At 37.6% G+C, this 19876-nt stretch overlaps 1 protein-coding gene across 1 annotated transcript in view; it reads left to right on the top strand.

Moving 5' to 3' along the window:
• Nucleotides 1–1093: 1093 nt before the first annotated feature.
• nan (transient receptor potential cation channel subfamily V member nanchung) overlaps nucleotides 1094–19876 on the top strand; it is a 103243-nt gene continuing 84460 nt past the window's right edge. Inside the window, exons 1-10 of the mRNA XM_019045280.2 lie at nucleotides 1094–1389; nucleotides 2647–2955; nucleotides 5376–5554; nucleotides 7833–7914; nucleotides 8774–8950; nucleotides 11079–11268; nucleotides 15118–15271; nucleotides 16397–16547; nucleotides 17259–17362; nucleotides 17939–18021. Coding sequence (XP_018900825.2) covers nucleotides 2865–2955; nucleotides 5376–5554; nucleotides 7833–7914; nucleotides 8774–8950; nucleotides 11079–11268; nucleotides 15118–15271; nucleotides 16397–16547; nucleotides 17259–17362; nucleotides 17939–18021 — 1211 coding nt within the window. The 5' untranslated portion in view covers nucleotides 1094–1389; nucleotides 2647–2864. The remainder of the gene's footprint in view (nucleotides 1390–2646; nucleotides 2956–5375; nucleotides 5555–7832; nucleotides 7915–8773; nucleotides 8951–11078; nucleotides 11269–15117; nucleotides 15272–16396; nucleotides 16548–17258; nucleotides 17363–17938; nucleotides 18022–19876) is intronic.

Here is a 19876-nt window from a genome sequence, read left to right as displayed (position 1 = left end):
TTACTGATCTCAGAATGTCATACATCATATTTAAAATGTATAATTGTTCAGGCATTTGTTAAATAAATGTGAGTAATTTTGCTTTGACATTGTGTTAAGGCTATTTCTGGGCTTTGAGTCGACGTGATTTGAGGGTAAATGAACAGCGGCCAGCTATAAATTAATTTAATAATCCGCGCCTATCAAAGCCATATCAAAACATAAGCCCATTCATTAAATTATCTTCTCTTTCATCCGCACTTTCCTTCAATCTTTTAACTTTACCGGTAAACGCGCACATTACGGTTCGAGGAGTTTAATTGAAAAGCATTCACCGAAAGGAGGCTAATGAATGAATCAATCCCTGCAAGCAATTATCTGTACAGAAGAATTTACAGTAGATATTTTGTGCCCGAAATGACTAAAAAAATTGAGTTTCCTATTGTCAAATGCAATCCAATTTGACCACTGTTTTCAAAATATTTGAAACGGTATAGTCAAAATTCTGAGTTCGTAAAATCATTGTAATCCGTGCAAGAATAATTTTTAAAAAAATATTAAATCTGACGTCTGGAAACATGGTTTCAGTGATATTTTTAATATTCTGATGGCTAGTAAAACAAGCCGCGGCTCCATATCATGTAAATGTCTTCAGCCGCCAGGATTTTGTATCCTCCTAAAATTCACACGTAACTCTAATTTTTTGCGTGAAGGGTTTTTTTTCATTTTGATCAAAATTTTTTTGGAACCGGATAAGAAAAATAATTTTGAAATTGTAAAATAATTTTATATTGAACGGAGAAAGACGTTAACTATCCTCCTCCACCCACGTACACCTGTGTTACGTGCAAAGGGTGTCAAATCAGGGTTTCAAAGTTTTCTCTCTCATTAATTTTCTCAGGGTAGAAATAACTCATATTGTTGCATGATTATCTCAGATAATATTCTTCGGCGGTTAAAAAAATATCTTACACAGTTTTACAAATAAAAAAAAAATAGTTTTTCCTCAAAACAATACAAAGCAGTAAGTTTTCGTGTCATTGGTTGGATACTCGAGTTCCAGGACACAGTCTTGGTACACTCTGATTCACACTGCACCTTGAGTTAGATTACATCGATTTCAGCTGGTATATTTTACAATTTGACAACTTCCCACTGAAAAACGAGGCAATTTCTGCCAAATCTTGCAACAAGCACTGCGGAGGGTGCCGGGGCCTGGCACCGGTTTGGACGGCGTATCGACTACGTACCGTCACTCGCGACCCAGGACAGGTCTGTGTTAGTGGGCCAAAGTTCTCCGGCGGATCACAAGTTACGGGTGTTTTTTCAGTGAAATTTTCCACATGTTGATGGCCGGATATAACGTGTTTGTGCGTGGTGCGTGTCCGCAAACGATTTTACCTTCCTGCGGTTGGTTTTTTATTTTCGTAAATCAAATCTAACACGTTAGACGTTCAAAAATGCCAAAGAGACCAGAGAGAGAATAGGGCGTAAAAAGAAAAATATAGCCAAGAATGGTTTTTGTATTTATAGAGTAAGGCCTGACTGAATCCTCACAATCAACAAGTCATTAATTTTTAATAGATAAGGCCACTAATCCTCACAATGACAAGATAATAACTTCAAAATTTTGACTAGTAACAATTTTCTGGCGGGAAGGGAAAGATGATGTGCATAATAATAACTGATGAAAAAGGCGGGAAAATCCTATAGAGAGTAATAGTGATTGCCCTCAGTCCTGCATGTCCCAAAGATATCCCAAGTCAAGCAATGCACTTTGCTGAAAATAGTTTTAAAAATCATAAATCAGAGCTGAGAACAGGGTGAGCAGCGCCATCGACGAATGTGGCTGACATGTATATGTGACTGATAAAATAACTGAAATATTGGCTTCTATTGCTCTTTCCCAGTTTTCTGTTTTGAAATATTGCGAAAACGGTAAATTCAAGTGGTATGGATTCAGGATACGAGATCTCTGTGGAGCTGATAATAAAGTCCTTTTAAATTTTAAAATGAGCAAAGCGTCATGGGACTGGGAGGTGGTAATTAATTAATAAATTGGCTACTAGATATTTGAACGTAAGTTTGAAACACCACACGATGGAATAGGATCGATACCGAGTAATTGATTGCAAATTTAAATGATAAATTAGAACTTTGTGAGCGGCTTGGTAGCTAACCGAGAGGCTTTTTCTTATAATTTTGATAGAGGTTATTAACATAGAGTTCAATCTTCACTATTGTGAGGAGGAGAGAGAACTAGAGAGTTCGAAAACTAAATAAGAGTTTCAAAATTAAAATTTTAATGAATAATCGTACAAAACTGTGAGGTTCATGGTCACATTAAGGGGGTCCATCATAATTACTCAACACTGAGGTTGCATAAAAACATATGCTTTTGCTCGGTCTGGACGACATCAGCTCAAAAAATCCCTCTTTAGTCTCATCAAACAATGTTCAACAGGCCACAGAGTTCGTGTTTTTCTTGTAACGTGTGCTTTCTACAATAAATTATGCACCGCATAATGTGCCTCTTCAAATCTTGTATCCCTCGCGTGTCTGAATTCCTCTAACGCAGGCCTGGGTCTTCTTTATTTTTTTCAATTATTCATTCACTCTTTATATTAATTAATTAATTAATTTATTTATTTATTTATTTTCTTAAAGGGGTATTCAAAATGCGGAATGCAAATGTGATCGCGATCGAAGCCGTCCTGAAACGTAACATTAAGTGCGGTGATACAGCATAGCTCTCGACAATGTTTTTGATCAAACTGATTTGTGACAAAGGATAAACTGCAGACCGCGATTGGTCACGTTGCAGGGGTATCAATTTGACATCAATTTAATTCATCTTTAACACCTGTGCTAAATAACCGAGCACAATGGGTAACGCTGAGTCAAATGTCACCTCCGGTGTCAAGAAGCAAGCCGACACCTCCTCCATCCTCATGTACAAGTTGGTGGATCTCAAAGGCAAGTTCTTTCACTCTGCGTTACATACTATTGTACAAATTATACATCTGCGTAGGTTTTGCCGTACGAGTCTGTATCGTTTGTCATACAAAATTAATAAGGAGCATCCACGGGATACCATGCAAGTTCATGAACATTGGCGGATCCAGCAAGTTGGCAACATTGTTTTTTCTCCATTTAAACCTATGGAAATGCATTGATTCTTGGAGGGGCCCGGTGCTCCGACAATAATCGATTTTTTATTATAAACTTAAATGAAGGAAATCCGGTGTTGCCAAATTTCGGTTCATGAACGCCTCTCAAGACGTTGGATGAAACCACGAATCTTGTTTTACGCACAATCTCTCAATCTTTTGTTTACTCCCCCCCCCCCCAAAAAAAAAAAACTGGGGCTCCTTGAAGAGTCAACAAATTGGGTGACAAAAATTCCGTCTAGGGTGGTTGTGGCATATGGGCCGGATTTTTGAGGGAAAGAGCAACAAGTTGAAAAGTTGGAAGAAAAACGAATGGTTTCAAATTAGATATCACGCTTTAAAACACATAGTGTTACTGACAACGGGTAGCAATGCAGCAGGTGTATCATTCAAAAGAAATTGATTCATGGGCATTTAAATATACACTACGAGGTGTGGTCAAAAAGTTCCCGGACTGGTGCCGCCCTGGGCTGAAAAATGGTTCGAACGAGCTAAACTTAGGCTCGTTTGAAAGCTTATACTCTCACGAGTACACTCCTTTTTAGTTTTTGAAAAAATATTTATTAGTTTTCGCACAGCGTCAATTTTACGGAGACGTGTTTGCGCCGTGCGGCGATTTTGTCTGCGAACGAGAAATGACCAACATCCACTTCCAACTTTGAGGTGGCTGATAAGACAGTTGCATCCAGCGATCACGCTGATATGAGTCTATCCTACCTCTGGTGTACTTGCACAAGATAAACCACTATTGTTTACCTAAAATGTGTCACTTGGAACGCATCAAGATGCAATTTTTCGAGTTCAGTTCGAAAAATTGCATCTTAAATGAGAATAATGCATGCAGAGTGTGCAAACATTTCAAAATCACGAGTTGAAAAACGCTGACTCCGCGAGTTTAAAGATTAGATCCTAACACATCAACCCGACACAAAGCGGAGCGGCGTGCTGCCGGCCGGCACAAAACGCGCACTGGCGCCTACAAACCTAAGGGGATACGTCACGCATTGCGCAATGCTTGAAGTATCCCCTTAGGTTTGGAGGCGCCAATGTGCTGGCCAGCCGCTCGCCGCCCGCAGCTTGCCACGGCGCCTCAAGCATTTATTTCACACCAGAGGTGTTGCACAGTATGATACGAAAATGAAAGCGCTCCAACATAGTAAGACTGACAGGCATCCTTTAAGAGTGCGGAGCTTTTCTCGCATAATAAATCAAGATACTACGTCACAAAAAGAGACCAGTAGTCCAAAAACTCACTAATTCCTAGTATCCGTATTTAACAACGTTTAGATGATATCATGATAGCATTATATAATCATTATACATTAGGAAGCCTTCAATCTGTTACAATTCTGTGCAACTTTTCCGTGGGGAAATAGTAGCTCGAAGTACCGCGCCGGCACGGTCGCGAAGTTATCGTACACGGAATAAAAACCTAGAAGCCTTTAGTTGAGGGAAATCAAACATTTTTTTTGGTTCACGTATAACAAGATCAGGTTTTATTTAAGGATTAAGTCTTGTTGCACCAAAAAAGTGTAGAAAGTTTTAGTGAATTTTCTCCCATGGAATTGACGCTCTCATTTTTACCAAAAATCTCAATTATATTTTTTCTCCGTTGGAACAAACAAACAAAAAAAAAATTTAAAAAAAAAACAAAAACAAAATAAAACAAGCAAACCCTTATTCTTCCAAGACATAATATATTTTCATCCAAGAATGTTGTGAGCAATTGTCGTTTATATTTACACGTGGACCAATTAAATTTGCATTTTAATTGATAAGTGAACCAAAACTCCCCTACAAAAAAAACGCGTGGACGTAAACTACTACAAAAAACAGGCGTGCTGACAAAAAGTCGTCGACAATATGTCCTATAACCTTTAAAAAGAAATTTTGTGAGAGAAGAAATGTTGTGAAAAAGTACAAATCATAAATTGTGATGCTAAACCGTAAATTCAAAAATTCAAAGAATCTGAAATAGAGGGAGCATACACTGAAAAAAAACTCCGGCCGTGGGAGCCGTAATTACGGAATATATAGACATACCGGCTGCTGGAGGCGTAACTTCGATTGCTACGGGCTCATAGGCCGAAGCTACGGCTCCAGCAGCCGGAATTTTCGGCTTTTGAGCCCGGAACGGACGGTTTGTCTATAAAGCCCGTAATCGCGACTCCCACGGCGGGAGCTTTTTTCAGTGTACGGGTTAATATTTGGAAAATTATTCCGCAGGAGGAGGGCTGCTGGTGGAGTTAATGAAGCGAGCGGCGAGAACGAAGCAATTTGCGGAGCTGGACCATGCCATCAAAACCAAAGTGGAACCGTTCCTATACAACAAGGGCGAGGGTCGTCTCATTCCAATCTCCCACCTTGTCCTCATTCGCAACAAGGAGAGGCCACGTCACAAATGGGTCAGTGCTTTCTGAAAAAAATCAAATAAAGAATGACTCGAGCCTTACTGCTAAAGCGTTTGCATCGGCCACTAAACTTTGAAAACAAATAATTACAAAAATCACAGCGTTATCTCATTGAAAGGTATTTGGACCATGGAGGAACCAAGGCACATCAGCTATTGCCAAATTTAACTGGGTAATTTATTTTTTTACAAAGGAACGTCTGTACGGATTCCTTTGAAAATTTAAAAGAATTTGGTTGTTTGGTTGAAGTTTTGGAACTGCTTGTTAATCTTTTTATGAGCAAGTTTGGATTTTCTGATTATGACGCAATCTATGAACGCTTAATTTCGACAAAAATTGTTTTTCAAAATCTTCAATGTGCTTAATGTGCTGGGTATGAAATTTTAATGAGGGAACCTGTCTTGTCTTGTGTATGTTGCCCAAATATTCCTACCCTGCCTAATGGTCCATTAAGAAAATCACTTCTCAATTTAGGCGCAACAGGTGTGCGTCTTTTGTTTCCCAGCCTGGAGTGATGGTAATCCTTCCTTCTTCTTTTTTGGCAAGACGCCTTCTTTGGTCACAGTAGCACCAACTCAAAATTAATTGCGTTCATCAGTCTTTGCTCGAATAATTTCTGGAAGTTATATGATAGGCATTAAGTAACTCACATTTTCTCAAAATTTAAGCATGGATCAAGATTCTCGTACAGTTTTTGGCTGACGTTCCATGCCTACTATCCATCCATTGTACGTCTTTCACTGTTCAGAATCAGCATTTTTTTCCTCTGCTGAGTCAAAACTGCGGTTAATATTGCAGGCTCTCGAAAAAATTAGTATCCACTGAAAATTCATGTTGAAAAAATAGAGCATTTGGTTTGTACGCGGGGCGTCAATTGGTGAGTTCTGATTCGAAAAGTCAGTTGGGACTCACTGAAATTGATTCTGAACGAGTACGAGTTCATTCCCATTACATCTTGATTTTCTACAATTATCCAATCACCACTTCAAATTCAATCTATTTCCCACAATGCAGAGTCGTTTAACTCGACTTCCATGTTCGAAACCGTCTTGCGGCTAAGGGTTGATTTTTAAGAATCACGATTTGACACGATCAGGAAGACTGGACTACTTAGAACTTTAATTAACTTTCGCCCTTCCCAGACGGGAAAGCAGAACCACGCCGGCGAGGAAGTAAACTTGCAACGTCCTTGAAAAGGATAAGGAAATATTACAATTTTTTCGAATCATGGTTTAGAGGAACACCATTTATTTTGCGATAAACATTTTTTCAGTGGCGTGGCGTGAATAATCGATTATCGATATCTCGCCATTTGAAGCTATGGTAAAGAATCGATTATTAAGGTGTCCGCTGCGAACACCCTGTTTATCGATCCTTTTCCATAGGTTTAAATGGCATAACAATCGATATATCGCAATTCACGCCACGCCACTGTTTTATTTGTCGAGTTGATAAACTACTCGTAATTGACATACCAGTAAAAATAACAATAATATGAAATACCTTTCGGAATGTATAATACATTTGACACAAGTAGCAAAATATACTCTTACATAAAACACAAAAATATGAAGTCCTCTGGACTAAAAGTTTCAAAGTTCTGAGTGTTTAATCTTTTATTTCAAAAACAAAGTAAGATTACACTTCCGTTTGAAAATAGAGTTAAGATAAAGTGGAAGAGAGGAAGAAGAAAAAAAGAAAGAAAAGAAATGACTAACTTCAGAGGGTTTTTAAAGTTGTGCATTAAAGAAGGCGAAAATTTAACGGATTAGAAAATTTATCCGGATTTACCTTTAGCGGTTCCTTTGAAGGAACTACATCAAAGGGCGTGTTTGTAAGACTTTTTCCTCACCGCAGTAGAAATAAAACGTTGCAAGGTTACTCATAAAATGAGCGGATGGCGTAGGTAGATTCATAAAGCACTATAAGTCCATTCAAATTAAATGTAAAGAAACCTAATCAGAATGCATGTTTTCAAAAATAAGACAAATACGTGATACAAACGAATAGAGTGCGCATGAGAATTCATCCTCATGTCATCGATTACATTCAAATCATGGAATTGTATGACATATGTGAGGCAATAAAAGGCACAGTCATGTTTACATAATCCATTTAGTCTGTAAGTGTAGGTCATCGACAAACATGGTTACTTTCATCTTTAGACAAAAAGTCATCGAATAGAATATATGTTGTGCTGATTCTGAAATAAATGCGGTTCATTGCCTCAGAATATTTCTTATTCAACGCATGTCTTTGTGTGCTGTTTCAGCTGCCATACTTGAAACATATGGATATGGACACGGAACTAGATATAGAGAAAATGCCAATCGATAACGATCCTGAGAAAATTGGTGAGCTACCGCTTTGTTCAACTATGAAGCAGAACGATATAATTCCGACGCGAAAAAATATATATCATTTTTTATGAAGGAGATATTTTTTCGCCTTTATTATACCTCTGATACACGACTATTCAATATTTGCGGGTACCATGAATAGTATTTTAAAAATATCAATAATTAGTTTTAAAACAAAGTTTTGATTAAAAAAATGATCGTTCTCTAAGCCAAAATAGATCGAGGTTCAAAAATGCACGCCACTCGTAAACTACAGTCTTCCAGATTTATGTTTCAGTAATCAAAGTTAGAGTCAAATAGAAAAGCATTGACAAATAGTTTTAAACAAGGTATTAAGCTCAGCAATCTATATTTTCCTCGAAAAATGCTTAATCCTTCTTTACAAAAAAAAACGAATACCCCGACTAAGATTTCTTGTCAATCGCCCTCAGAAAGGGGGATTTCGAATCCTTCATTCTAAAAAAAAATAAATCGGTATTATTTTACGTTTTAGTCGCTCGATAGCACTCCCTGGCGCTCTGCGCCCCCTAACCACCTCTGCCCTCTGTCGAACCGCAACCCTTCGAGCATCGAGCACCTTAACGTTTCTGCTTCAATCCCATCCCTTCAACCACGCATTGGACGCCCTCTGTGCCTTCCGGTATTACTTTGTCTTATGTTAAATATCATCATTCTTTTATCCATCCCGTTGCTTCCTGTGTCGTTTCATCGGGCGTATTTCTGCCAAACGAAACCATACATGGGCCCTGAGACCCCTAAGATTACATGCATAACAGAGCTCACGTCATACTGCACATGGTTTCGTTTGGCAGAAATAGTCCAATTATTGATTCATTCTTGCTGTTCGACGCAGATCCGAAGAAATGCCGAGAGGTATGCTGGGATTTGATGGAACGTGGAGCGGTGGGTGAAACTATTCTCCATCTGTGCCTCCTCAACGCCACATCCATCCATGCAGACTTGGCCAAGCGACTCCTCCGCTTTTATCCGAAACTTATCAACGATATATACATGTGCGACGAATATTACGGTACGCAAATTATTCCTATTTTTAATATAAAGTTCAAATTGGGAGGGAGCTTCCTTCTCTTTAATTAAAATTTTTGATCAGTTCAAGTAGACATTATATCAGTGCATCGATGAAGGAACGACAATTTTTTTTGAGGACCGTCCGTAAATGATTCGTACGTGACAAAAAACTTATACGAATAATCTATACGCTCATCCTTTACCTGTATTAGTTCGTTACACTGCGCTGAGTACTCTCTTCGTGATTGCGTATAGCTGGCTAATCTAACTATATCTACCGCCTCATCACCCCGTATTATACGAAAAAGGCCACAAAAAGCTCGTGGAGTTAGTTTTGCATTCGGGAAAAGGAAAAGATAAAACTGTTCAAACACAAGTAAAAGTTTGAGGAGATTTTTAAGAAGCTCTATAATTTAATGCAGTCAAAAATTAAGAAAGGAAGAGACACACTTTAGGACATGACACTTTCTTGAACACCCCCCCCCCCCCCCCGTTTCTCGATGCTGGTGCGAAGCGATAGTAGAGACACTCGCTCTCATAGGGTTCCGTAGTCATGGGTGGCCTCTATTTGGGCAAGAAAAATTTCATAATTTGCAACTAGGAATATTTTCAAAATTCCGTGTTGGTCTTACTTGCCTTAATTTAAACTGCACATTTTCTCTGACTATCAGAGTTTAATGGTGTGACCTGTGATAATACCGCGATAATACTCCAGGATATTAATTAAAATTGCATCAGCAGTTGGCAACATAACCCTCCACATTGCACATGGGCGTTCACACCGGGGGCTACATTCCTCAAGTTCAATTAACGTGTTATTTCCCGCTCCTTTTTGACCCGCTTTGAAGTTGGACAAAACAAAAAGTTCAATCGGAGATTAGCTTTGCGTCACGATTATTCCACACTGATGCACCTCAGGATTCCCGATAAAAAGTGAATAATAATTTTACAAGGGAGCTTAATCCACATTAACTTATGAAAGCTCTAAAAGTTTTATAATACCACTAATCCCATCCAAGAGCCACGTCATTTTTCCCCATACACATATTTCCATCCTGAATTGTGTTGATCAGTCTCTCGTGAACTCATCGAAAAGGTGAGAGGACGAGAGAGCAAATGTTTTCTTGAGCTATTCGGGGGCTATAGCGGAGAAGCGACTTGATTTGACCTATCAAGAAACATACCGACCGGACATTGGATTTACGGAATCGGAAAATTAAGTAAAAGAGAAACAAAAATACATTGATTTAAAAACTTCCTAAGATGTTTTGAGACTGGAAAATTTGAATTCTAGTTCAATGATAAATTTGAAAACTGAATGACTCCAATGTAAAAAAAAAAAAAAAAAAAAAAAAAAACGCTCCAAAGAATTCTCATATTATATTTATCCGATATTCATCAAGTTAAAGTTCAAACTTGATGGTCATTTATTCAAAAAACAGTCATATGCATCACAAAAATAAAATAAGAAATCGTTTTGAGGGCATTTTACAGAATTTGTAGTCTAATTTAAAAATCTGTAATTATTAAATCGTATTTTTGGTGTGTTTCAATTGATAAGAGAAGAAATGTTATCTCTATACAATTAAAAGCTATTGTAGATAAAAGTTTTTACTATGAGCGTATTTTGAGTGTCAATTTACCCCCATTATCAGCACAAATGAATTTTTATGAAGACAAGGAAACATAACAACATGCTAATCACTTGTTCACATGAAGAGCCGCGGTATAACTAAACAAAACATTTTCCAGTTTATGAAAAGGAAATAGAAAACATGCATACTATTGAGATGCCAGTGCAATGACACAGTGAAAAGGAAAGAAAAAATAACCCAGCTTAGAAAATAAATAATACCACTCACAAAACAAAACTTTCCTATATAGGGAAGATTTGAACCGAGAAATCCGCTAACAAATACGCACCTCTCAAAACCCCAATTTTGGCATTGATTGAAGGGTCTCCATTGAGGGCCGCCCGTCTAATCCACGATGAGGAATTTCTGACTGCAATGGCATGTTTTGGTACAACTACATTTTTCTCATCAATTCAAAAATCAAGCTATTGAGAAATACTGATTCAATTTGTCTCGGTGTAGAGTATAAGAAATTGGTTAAATTTTTATATTCAGGTGAAAGTGTGCTGCATATTGCCATCGTGAACGAAGATCCAGCGATGGTGAAGTTCCTGTTAGACAGTGGCGCTGACTACCACGAGCGTTGTACCGGGAACTTCATGTGTCCTGAGGATCAGAAGGCTACAAGGCAGGACACAGTCGAGCATGAATGGGTGAATCTGTCGCCACTCACCAACTACGAGGGGTGAGTCAAAACAAATTAATTTAATTGCCGACCTCAAAGGAAGCCAGCAGATGCATTAAATTCTCAAATGCAAATTATAAGCTAAACCAGAGTTCGAATTATAAAGGATTTTAACATGAGACTTGAAACAGTAAATTACTACGCCCAATAGGTCGTATACTCGATACATTAAACAGGTGAAATTGTATCGGTATCGATTGGTTCAAACATAGCCTCAAAAGTCAATTTAGAAATCTGCGGGAACGGGTATTTTGGGGTAGATTTTTTATTCTTTTGAGTATCAAATGGCAATGAAAAGTGAAATTGTAAGGAATTTTCTGATTTTCAGCTTTTCCAACTTAAATCCTAAAAATTTTGTTTAAGGATATGTTCTTATTATTTTGAACCGAACGATACATCGAACCATTATCGCATACGATCCATTCCATCTCAATGCAATCTCGAATAACTGCAGCATGTTAGAGAGCTCGGTTTGAATTTTTGGCTACGCCCATTCGTTGCTCTGTCAATACAGAAAGTGAAAGGTTATCGGAAAACTGTACGAAAATTGCTGGGCAATGAAAATAGTTGTGAAGAAGATCTGCAAAGGCCCGAGAATGGTCACTTTGCGGATATAAGAGAAACAAGTGAAAAGAGGAGGATAGAAACGTAAGAAATAGATAACGACTTTAATTTTTTTTTTTTTTTTTAATGAAAATGATGAATTACAATATCCGCTCCAAAATCATGAAAATTAGCTCCTAATGAGAGGAGTTAGAATTGCAAAACACCCTCGTTTTCCCGAGAGACCATTTTGTCGTTCGGAATAAACTTTACTCGACAAGCCGGCATATTTGCTCTGACTGTTTTTCCGCAGCCTGCGTGGTAACACCCGTAATTAAAATCGTGGGGATCGAGATGCATTTTCCTGAAGGCTGCACTTAATTTTACATCCTCAAACATTCATCATTCTCTTGAATATTACGTAGGAGGCTCTCGTCGGATGGATGCACACTGCACAGGCTGCAGAGAGGCTGAAACGACGAGGGAGGGGGAGGGGGTAATAATGGAGCAGGATTGAATCTTCCTTCGGAAATGGTAGGTCTCGTAAACAGCGTTGCCCTTTATTTTGATTTCGTCCGCCCTCATATAGTGATGGCAAAAGATGTTGTGACTTTCAATTTGATATTAAGGACTTCTACCTCCAAGAAACTTTACAAAGTAGGGAGGTGTTCACAAACTTTATTCAGCATTTTACACCCGCTATATTTTCGTAGGGTGCCATTGTGTCTTATATTACCCCTATGGATATTTTTTTAGAATTTGTTCGATGAAAAACCAAATTTTAACCGAATCAAACAACCACTGGTTGATCTTACAAATTATATTTTAAACATTTCATAGTCGGACTTTGCCTTCAATATTTATGAATTTACAGAGGCTCTTTTTGAAAATGTTCAGGCTGAGGATTTTCAGATAATCACTGATTATGAAGTGCACAAGTCGGTAATGTAACAAAATAAGAACGTGACACTTTTAGATTCCTCTAAACGCGCGTTATATCTAGATATAACGCACTTGCGAACGAAATGACAGAAAATGCAACTAAATATGATAGTCTGAATGACTTAAGGATTCTGAACTCGAACTGCCAGGAGGACCACTGTTGAACACGCTAATAAAAGTACATTAATGTTATCGGATTGCCTATTCATGAGACCGAAGAAAAACTGATTGATTTCAGTTGCTCCTTGAATTAAGCATTTTAAAAAATGTTTGACATGGCAGATCCGTAGCAACGACATGTTTTGCATTTTAAATACAAATATATTCTCTGTAGAATGAGAATAAAAATTAAGTGTCGTTTCAATGCTTTGTGATGCCAGAATCGTTCCTTATTACCGACAAAACAAAGGAGTTTTAACAGTAAGAATTTTATAGCAGCATTATTTATTCTAACGTGGCATCAAAGTACTTTGTTACAAATTAATTAACCTGTAAAATGCTGCTATAAAAGTCCCGGATCGATCACTTTATTCGCCGCATTAACTTACGTTTCCCTCTAATTATCCCACTGCTAGTTATATTACCCTCCGGTTTGACATGGCTTTCTACAGTGCAAATGGCCCGGCTTTGTCTAGACACCTTAAATGTATAAAACAAACATAAACAAACCTTCTTTAGATATGTAATTTCCTATTACTCAAAACATACATCAATAGAAAAAAAAAAACTAATATGATTTTTTGTACGATTGAATTTTCCCTGTCCTTAACAGTTGCACCTTTATTGAAGGAAGTTTTATTTTCAGAAATGAATTACTATCTCGCATCCATTTACACAGCCCTCGATAAATTTCGGTTTTTATTTCCTTAATTTTACAATGGTTTCTTTCAGTGGAATACTGTATCGAAAGAAGCGTCCTTTTTGATTCACGATCATACCGTCCGACGTATGCGATAAAATTCGCTCAAACTGACATCGTCGTATCTCAGTGAAGTTCACCCCCACCATATTCACAAATAAAGGCTTAATCCTCGCTTTTAATTTATCTGTTTAAATAATTCATACCTCCAGAGCTCTCGCGTTTTTTCAATGTGCCTCTTCCTCGTAAAAATGCGCACCTATGACGCCAGGTGTCCCACAAGACACATGCATTATCTCTGTTGGCTAGATTTTATTATTACCAAAAAAAAAAAAAAAAAATTCAAGCTAGAATTTCTACAATTTTCTGGTGCATTTTTTTTTTTGCAAAGTTCACGCTGCATAAAATTTATAGAGGAATAAATCAAGGACGCAGTTCATAATTACATGGGAAGTCAGGAATAAAAAAGAAACTGAGAATACTTTGGCACGAAAAAAATCAGACCAGATGCTTGTTTATTCGTTTGACTGAACAGTGCCGCGACTGTCTTTGAATAAAGAAAAAGGTGTAACCTTTAAAATTAAAGTACCACATACCGAGTAAAAGCTACAACTTATAAACCAATTATTGGTTCATTCGGAACACCACTTATAGTAGTAAAGGCAACATTTAATCATAGCACATATCGTCGCTTGGCTGACATAAAGGCGTAACTGCACATTGAGATGAGCCCGGAAAATCATTGAGTTTAATGGACGACAGGGTTCATCGTAGAGTGTAGTTACGCCCTTATGTTGCGAGGGCGACGATATATACCTTAGTGATGGTATATATACCTTAGTATGGTACGAGATACAATAGTATGGTTCACAGACCGAGAATCATTAGTTCATTTACGACTATTAGTGGTGTTCCATATGAACCGCTAATTGGTTTATAATGCCACATAGATTTTTCTCCGTGCACTACGATCTTTTGTGAGATAAATTGAACTCAGGACGGGAGGTAACAATGACATTTAACTAAACTGAATTGATGCTGCATTAAGTTCGAAGTTCTCATCATCTCAGGGCTATTATTCCTGTTGGATTGACAGGAAAATTAATCATCGGCAATTAAAATACAGGCTTTTTTTAGATTACTCGTACAAGCTCACTGTATGCGCGGAAAAGAGAATTCCCTATTCCGCGAAAAAGACCAAGTTGCCTGAAACGGGCTTCAAGAACATTCAATAACTCTCAAAGGTATTTCCTTGTCCCAACTTTTAATCTTGCACTACCTTTTTGTGACCCCGAATTTTTAAATTTTTAAATTCTGTACCATATTTTGATCTCTCCTCTAGAGTGTTAGTGGCTCAATTGTTAAGAGCACCAAATAAACGTATCTACCAACTAACCATGTTTAAGTGACGCTGAGTGACGATGTCCATTGTACAAGATCACCACTACGTGATAGAGTTTCAATTTACATGGAGGAATCCCAATGAGTTTTCTCGTTTGCCGTAGATACGTGTACTGGGGTGAGTACCCACTTAGTTTTGCGGCTTGTCTGGGCCAAGAAGAGTGCTTCCGACTCATGCTCGCGCGAGGAGCAAATCCCGATAATCAAGACACAAATGGAAATACCGTTCTTCATATGCTCGTCATCTATGAGAAACTCGTAAGTTCTTTCTTTAAGAGAATATTGTCAATATTTATCAATCATTGACAAGCGGAAAGCTTTGAAAACTTTTAGATATTTTTCCTCCTATAATAGCTAAAATTTGTTATCTGTGGTAAATTACTGTCAAATATTGAATGAGTCTAGATTAAAGAGATTATTTATTAGTCCTATGATGGCAATGCCGCGATCCCTTTATAACGTTCGCGCACTTCAATCAAAACTTTATTGATAATTCGCCGAAAGTTATTTATGAAACAATGAATGACATCAAGTCCATTTGATAGTGGCTCGCTGTTTTCCCGAATGAAAGTTACTTGAAGTTCGATCGGAACGTTCAGAACAACAAAAGTTATTTTCTTCCTTGCTGCCGGCCGCAGTCGGAACGCTCGAAAAGTAACTGCATTTTCATCTCAGAATTAGAGAAACGTAATATCCGCTAATTCCTCCGTCAGTCATTTGCAGGAGTCAAAGGTCCTCGTGCGTCTGCTCAGCAAATGAATTGCCAAAGTTTTCTTCAATTTCAGAACGTTGAACGTATAGTGCTGAATGAGAACTCGAAGATCTCTTACAATTTTGGCAACTCATTTCCTTTTATCTGTCGTAAATAAAGTTTTAATTATACCGCTCGACGATAAAAATTAATCTTTGCTGTCAGTTGTAAGCGTAGTAAATATTAAGTCTCATAGAAAACTACAGGATTTGTTGCCCTTTGTTGTATATTAATTTTGTCGAATACGCTAACGGCAAGACACGGATAGTTCATACTAGTCCTCCTCCTTTTCTTATAACTTAAATGGTTTTAAGCAAGATGTCGAACTTTGCAGATCAAATGAAGGGTCTGCGGCAACTGCATATTTTTTCTTACTTGGGCAACTCATGATAAAAATGTATCGATAGGACAGTATCAAAATTTCGATGGGTTATTGAACATGGGTCATTTGATGATCCGAATGTTTACATAAATAAGCGAAAAGAATCAAATTGGATTTAAATCGCATTCAAGAGTATCAGCATATATATTCGTTATGATTGACTATAACCTTCACAAAAACTTATCCGGTTCCAGAGTAAGATGCATATTTTGAATTCCTCACCGTAATTAAATGGTTTTTGATACTTCAGGAAACATTTGACATGGCATACGAGGTTGGTGCCAACATTTCTGTTCGAAATGTCCAGAATTTGACTCCTCTCACTTTGGCAGCAAAACTCGCAAGAATTGAGATGTTCTTCCACATTTTAAACATCGAACGCGAAATCTATTGGCAAATTGGTGAGTATGAGCTTTCAAAAGGCAAAAACGCGTATTTTAGTGGTATATCCTTCATTAATTAATGACAAGTATTTCAATCGTGGCTTGGAGGCGTGACAACACAGAGAGCTTTAATCGTTCAATTCCGGCCGAGCAACTATTCGAGCGTCTAGGTCCGGAAATTGCCTATACGAATATTTGAAGGCAATTCAAACGCCATGTCCCGCTCCTCATCGCCGACCGGAGCAGCGTTGCAGTGTATTCTTCAAACATGATCGACATAGGGCAAATAGTTGTTTCATGCTGCGATTTTCAAATAGCAAGCTATGGTCTGATTCTATCTATAACTTTACTGTCATCTATAACTTTACTGTATCAGAATCATGGTTGCTCGGAACAGTTATAGACAGAATTAAGTGTCGAAAAACAGTTGAGATTTTTTCATTATGAATAATTTTTTCCTAAGCCAAGACTAACTTACAGTTATTGATGTAAATGGTTGCAATTGTTGTAAGTCATTTTTTCCGTCTTGACATATTACATACAAATTTCTTAGTGATCCCATCGCTTCCGATGTAATTCAAATTTTTGAAATTTTGCATTTCATGCCTTGAGTTATTAATCATTTTTTTACATAAAGGCTATACATATTACAAAGTAAAAAAATTTAGGACTGTTATATGTATGGATCCAGTGCTTACATTGATCTAACAGTAATTAAATTTGTTCCAGGCAGTATTGCATGTGCAGCTTATCCTCTAGGGCAAATTGACACAATTGACATCGAAACAGGACACATCAGCAAAAATTCGGCTCTTAATCTTGTAGTCTTTGGGGTAATAACCAGAAGCACTCACTTCTACGTTTTACCTATCATATTTAAGAAAACACATACTACTAACTTTAAGGAAGCATATAATACCTAATGATCTTGTAATTGTATCATGCATAGTGGCATCTGCTTCTGTATAAAATGTGTTGCGTAAAAAATGAATATCATAAAAAATGGTAAATTATTTTTTAGAGAGGAACTACGAAAATGTTGTGCCTGGCACACCATAAACACACAAGCAACACGCTCTGAACAAGTTTAAAGATAGTAGCACCTTTGAAGTAATATACGGTCTCGTTTCTTTGACACCTATAAATTTGCAACACCTATTTAACACAATAAACCCTTTTAACTTAAGAATCCTATTCTTCGGAGAGGCAGCTTTTTTTTAAGACCTAAGTATTACCACATTTGCAGTTTTTGGTTTGTTTTTGCCAATACGGTACATGGGTGCATTAATGGAAGCCAACCAAGGTTTTAATTTGCCAACAAAACATTCAGAGCTTCAAATGGGTAGACAATCGTGCGTGAAACTGCATCACACATTGTGTCGAACTCATCGAAATTTCTCTTTCGGCAGGACAAAGACGAACATCTGGAGTTGATGGATGGCGTTTTGGTGGACCTTTTGAACGCCAAGTGGAACGCTTTTGTCAAATTGAGGTCAGTACCACCCCTGTCCGAGCTGCTGTATGTGTCCCGATCGTTTTTCTCGATAAAACTCTGAAACTTTTTAATCGCGTCATTGTCAGACTGACGAAAAATCAAATTAAAAGCTTTGCTATTTCCAGGAATTGGACGTCAATAATTTTGAGTTATTTTACTATAAACCTATAAAAGCAGTATACTGCGAGCAAAAAAAAAATGCCAAATTTGAAAATTAAATCGGGAGTCTCACACTATGTATCAACTAACTGAAACAACTACCTACTGTTTTTGTGAAAAATGGCATCTGATTGGAAAGTCTACGTTGTTACTTGAATACGTAAAAATGACAAGTTTAGCCATAAACTGTGTAATAATGTGCGATAGTTATCCCTTAGAAGCCCAATATTTTTCTTAGACAAAGCTCCATGTCAGGTCAAATTGACTTGCATTTAAGCATATGGATTTTGTTGGGTTTTATTTCAGTATGTTATTTCAGTGCTCCTATTTCCCGGAACTAGTATTGAATCTCGGAAGTTTTGAGATTTTCTTGAATTTTTCCCGGAACTTTTGAAATTCCCGAAATGTTCCGGATCTTTTGCATTTTCCGGAACTTTCTCGCAGCTTTTGAGAAAGCTAAAAAGAGTCCCGGAACTTTTGACGGTCATGGAGTGGAAGATATTGGAACGAAAAAGTTCCGAGTCACGGAACTTTTGACGGGCATGGGATGGGAGCACTGTGTTAGTTCCATATTTTTGAAGGCAAAAAATACCTATTCTGTTTACATTTGTACCTTTTTGTTAAAACACGCTATATCTTTCTTGCCCCCTCCATTTTCATCTGCCGCATTAAACTTCCATCGAGGAGATGGTCGGATCAATTTGACCCGGTTTGGGATCAAATGAGTTGTCGAAAAAAAATTCCCTGACACGACGTAACTCTCGCAAAAATACCAATTTTTAGACGTTCCAACTTTAGTGCGCTAGAGAGACCTCTAGATTCCTTTCTTAACTTATTTTCCTTTCAAAGTGATTATTAATTCGGACGCACCATAGCTTAATTTGAGCAAACGTAACCTTAACCCTCCTCCGATTTTAAAATGAGAGAAACGTCAACGTTTGTGCCGACACAGAGATGCAGCAATTTGTTTGTAATGGATGTCTATGTTGCATCTATAAAATTGAAGACGCGACGGCAAGCGATGCTCCACTCTATGCTACCGATGAGGTGCCGCTCAAATTCGGGACAGAGTTGGACTCAATTAGTTGATTTTAAAATAAAAGAATTTTCTTCAAAAACAAAAAAACCAAAAAAAAAAACCAAAAAAAAATATTCAATCTGAAATATTGAATTTAAAATGTGGATTGGTGTTTTGACAACCAATAAGTTTGACGCGGAACCATCTTAATAATTACAAAACACACAATATATTTTCCTTCATTACTTAATTTGTATTATCAATTTAAATGTCAATCAGAAGTGCAAACATTTCAAGACCACGAGTTGAAGGACGCTGACTCCGTGAGTTGAAATATTAGCGCCAATCTCAGTGAGACCAACGCGATACGCTTATCTAGCGCCTACAAGACTGCATAGATACTTCACGCATTGCGGGCACGGACCGTGGTCTACGTGCAATGCGTGAAGTATCCCTGCAGTCCGTGTACGCGCATTGCATGAATCATCACAGCAGTCTTGTAGGATGTAGGCGGTATTTTTGCGGGTTTGACACTATTTTTAGTATTTTCTTACTAATTGACATTGGACGGTAAGAAATATAATTGATTTTAAAATGCATTACGATTAATGTTTAACACAATAATTGTTTATATGTGCGCTTACTTTTTCATTCTTTGGTCCTGATTTTCTTAGT

Source organism: Bemisia tabaci, chromosome 3 (genome assembly GCF_918797505.1).
Source record: "Bemisia tabaci chromosome 3, PGI_BMITA_v3".
Taxonomy (NCBI): domain Eukaryota; kingdom Metazoa; phylum Arthropoda; class Insecta; order Hemiptera; family Aleyrodidae; genus Bemisia; species Bemisia tabaci.
Note: the sequence above shows the minus strand (reverse complement) of the source record. Positions and strands in the feature narration are given on the sequence as shown.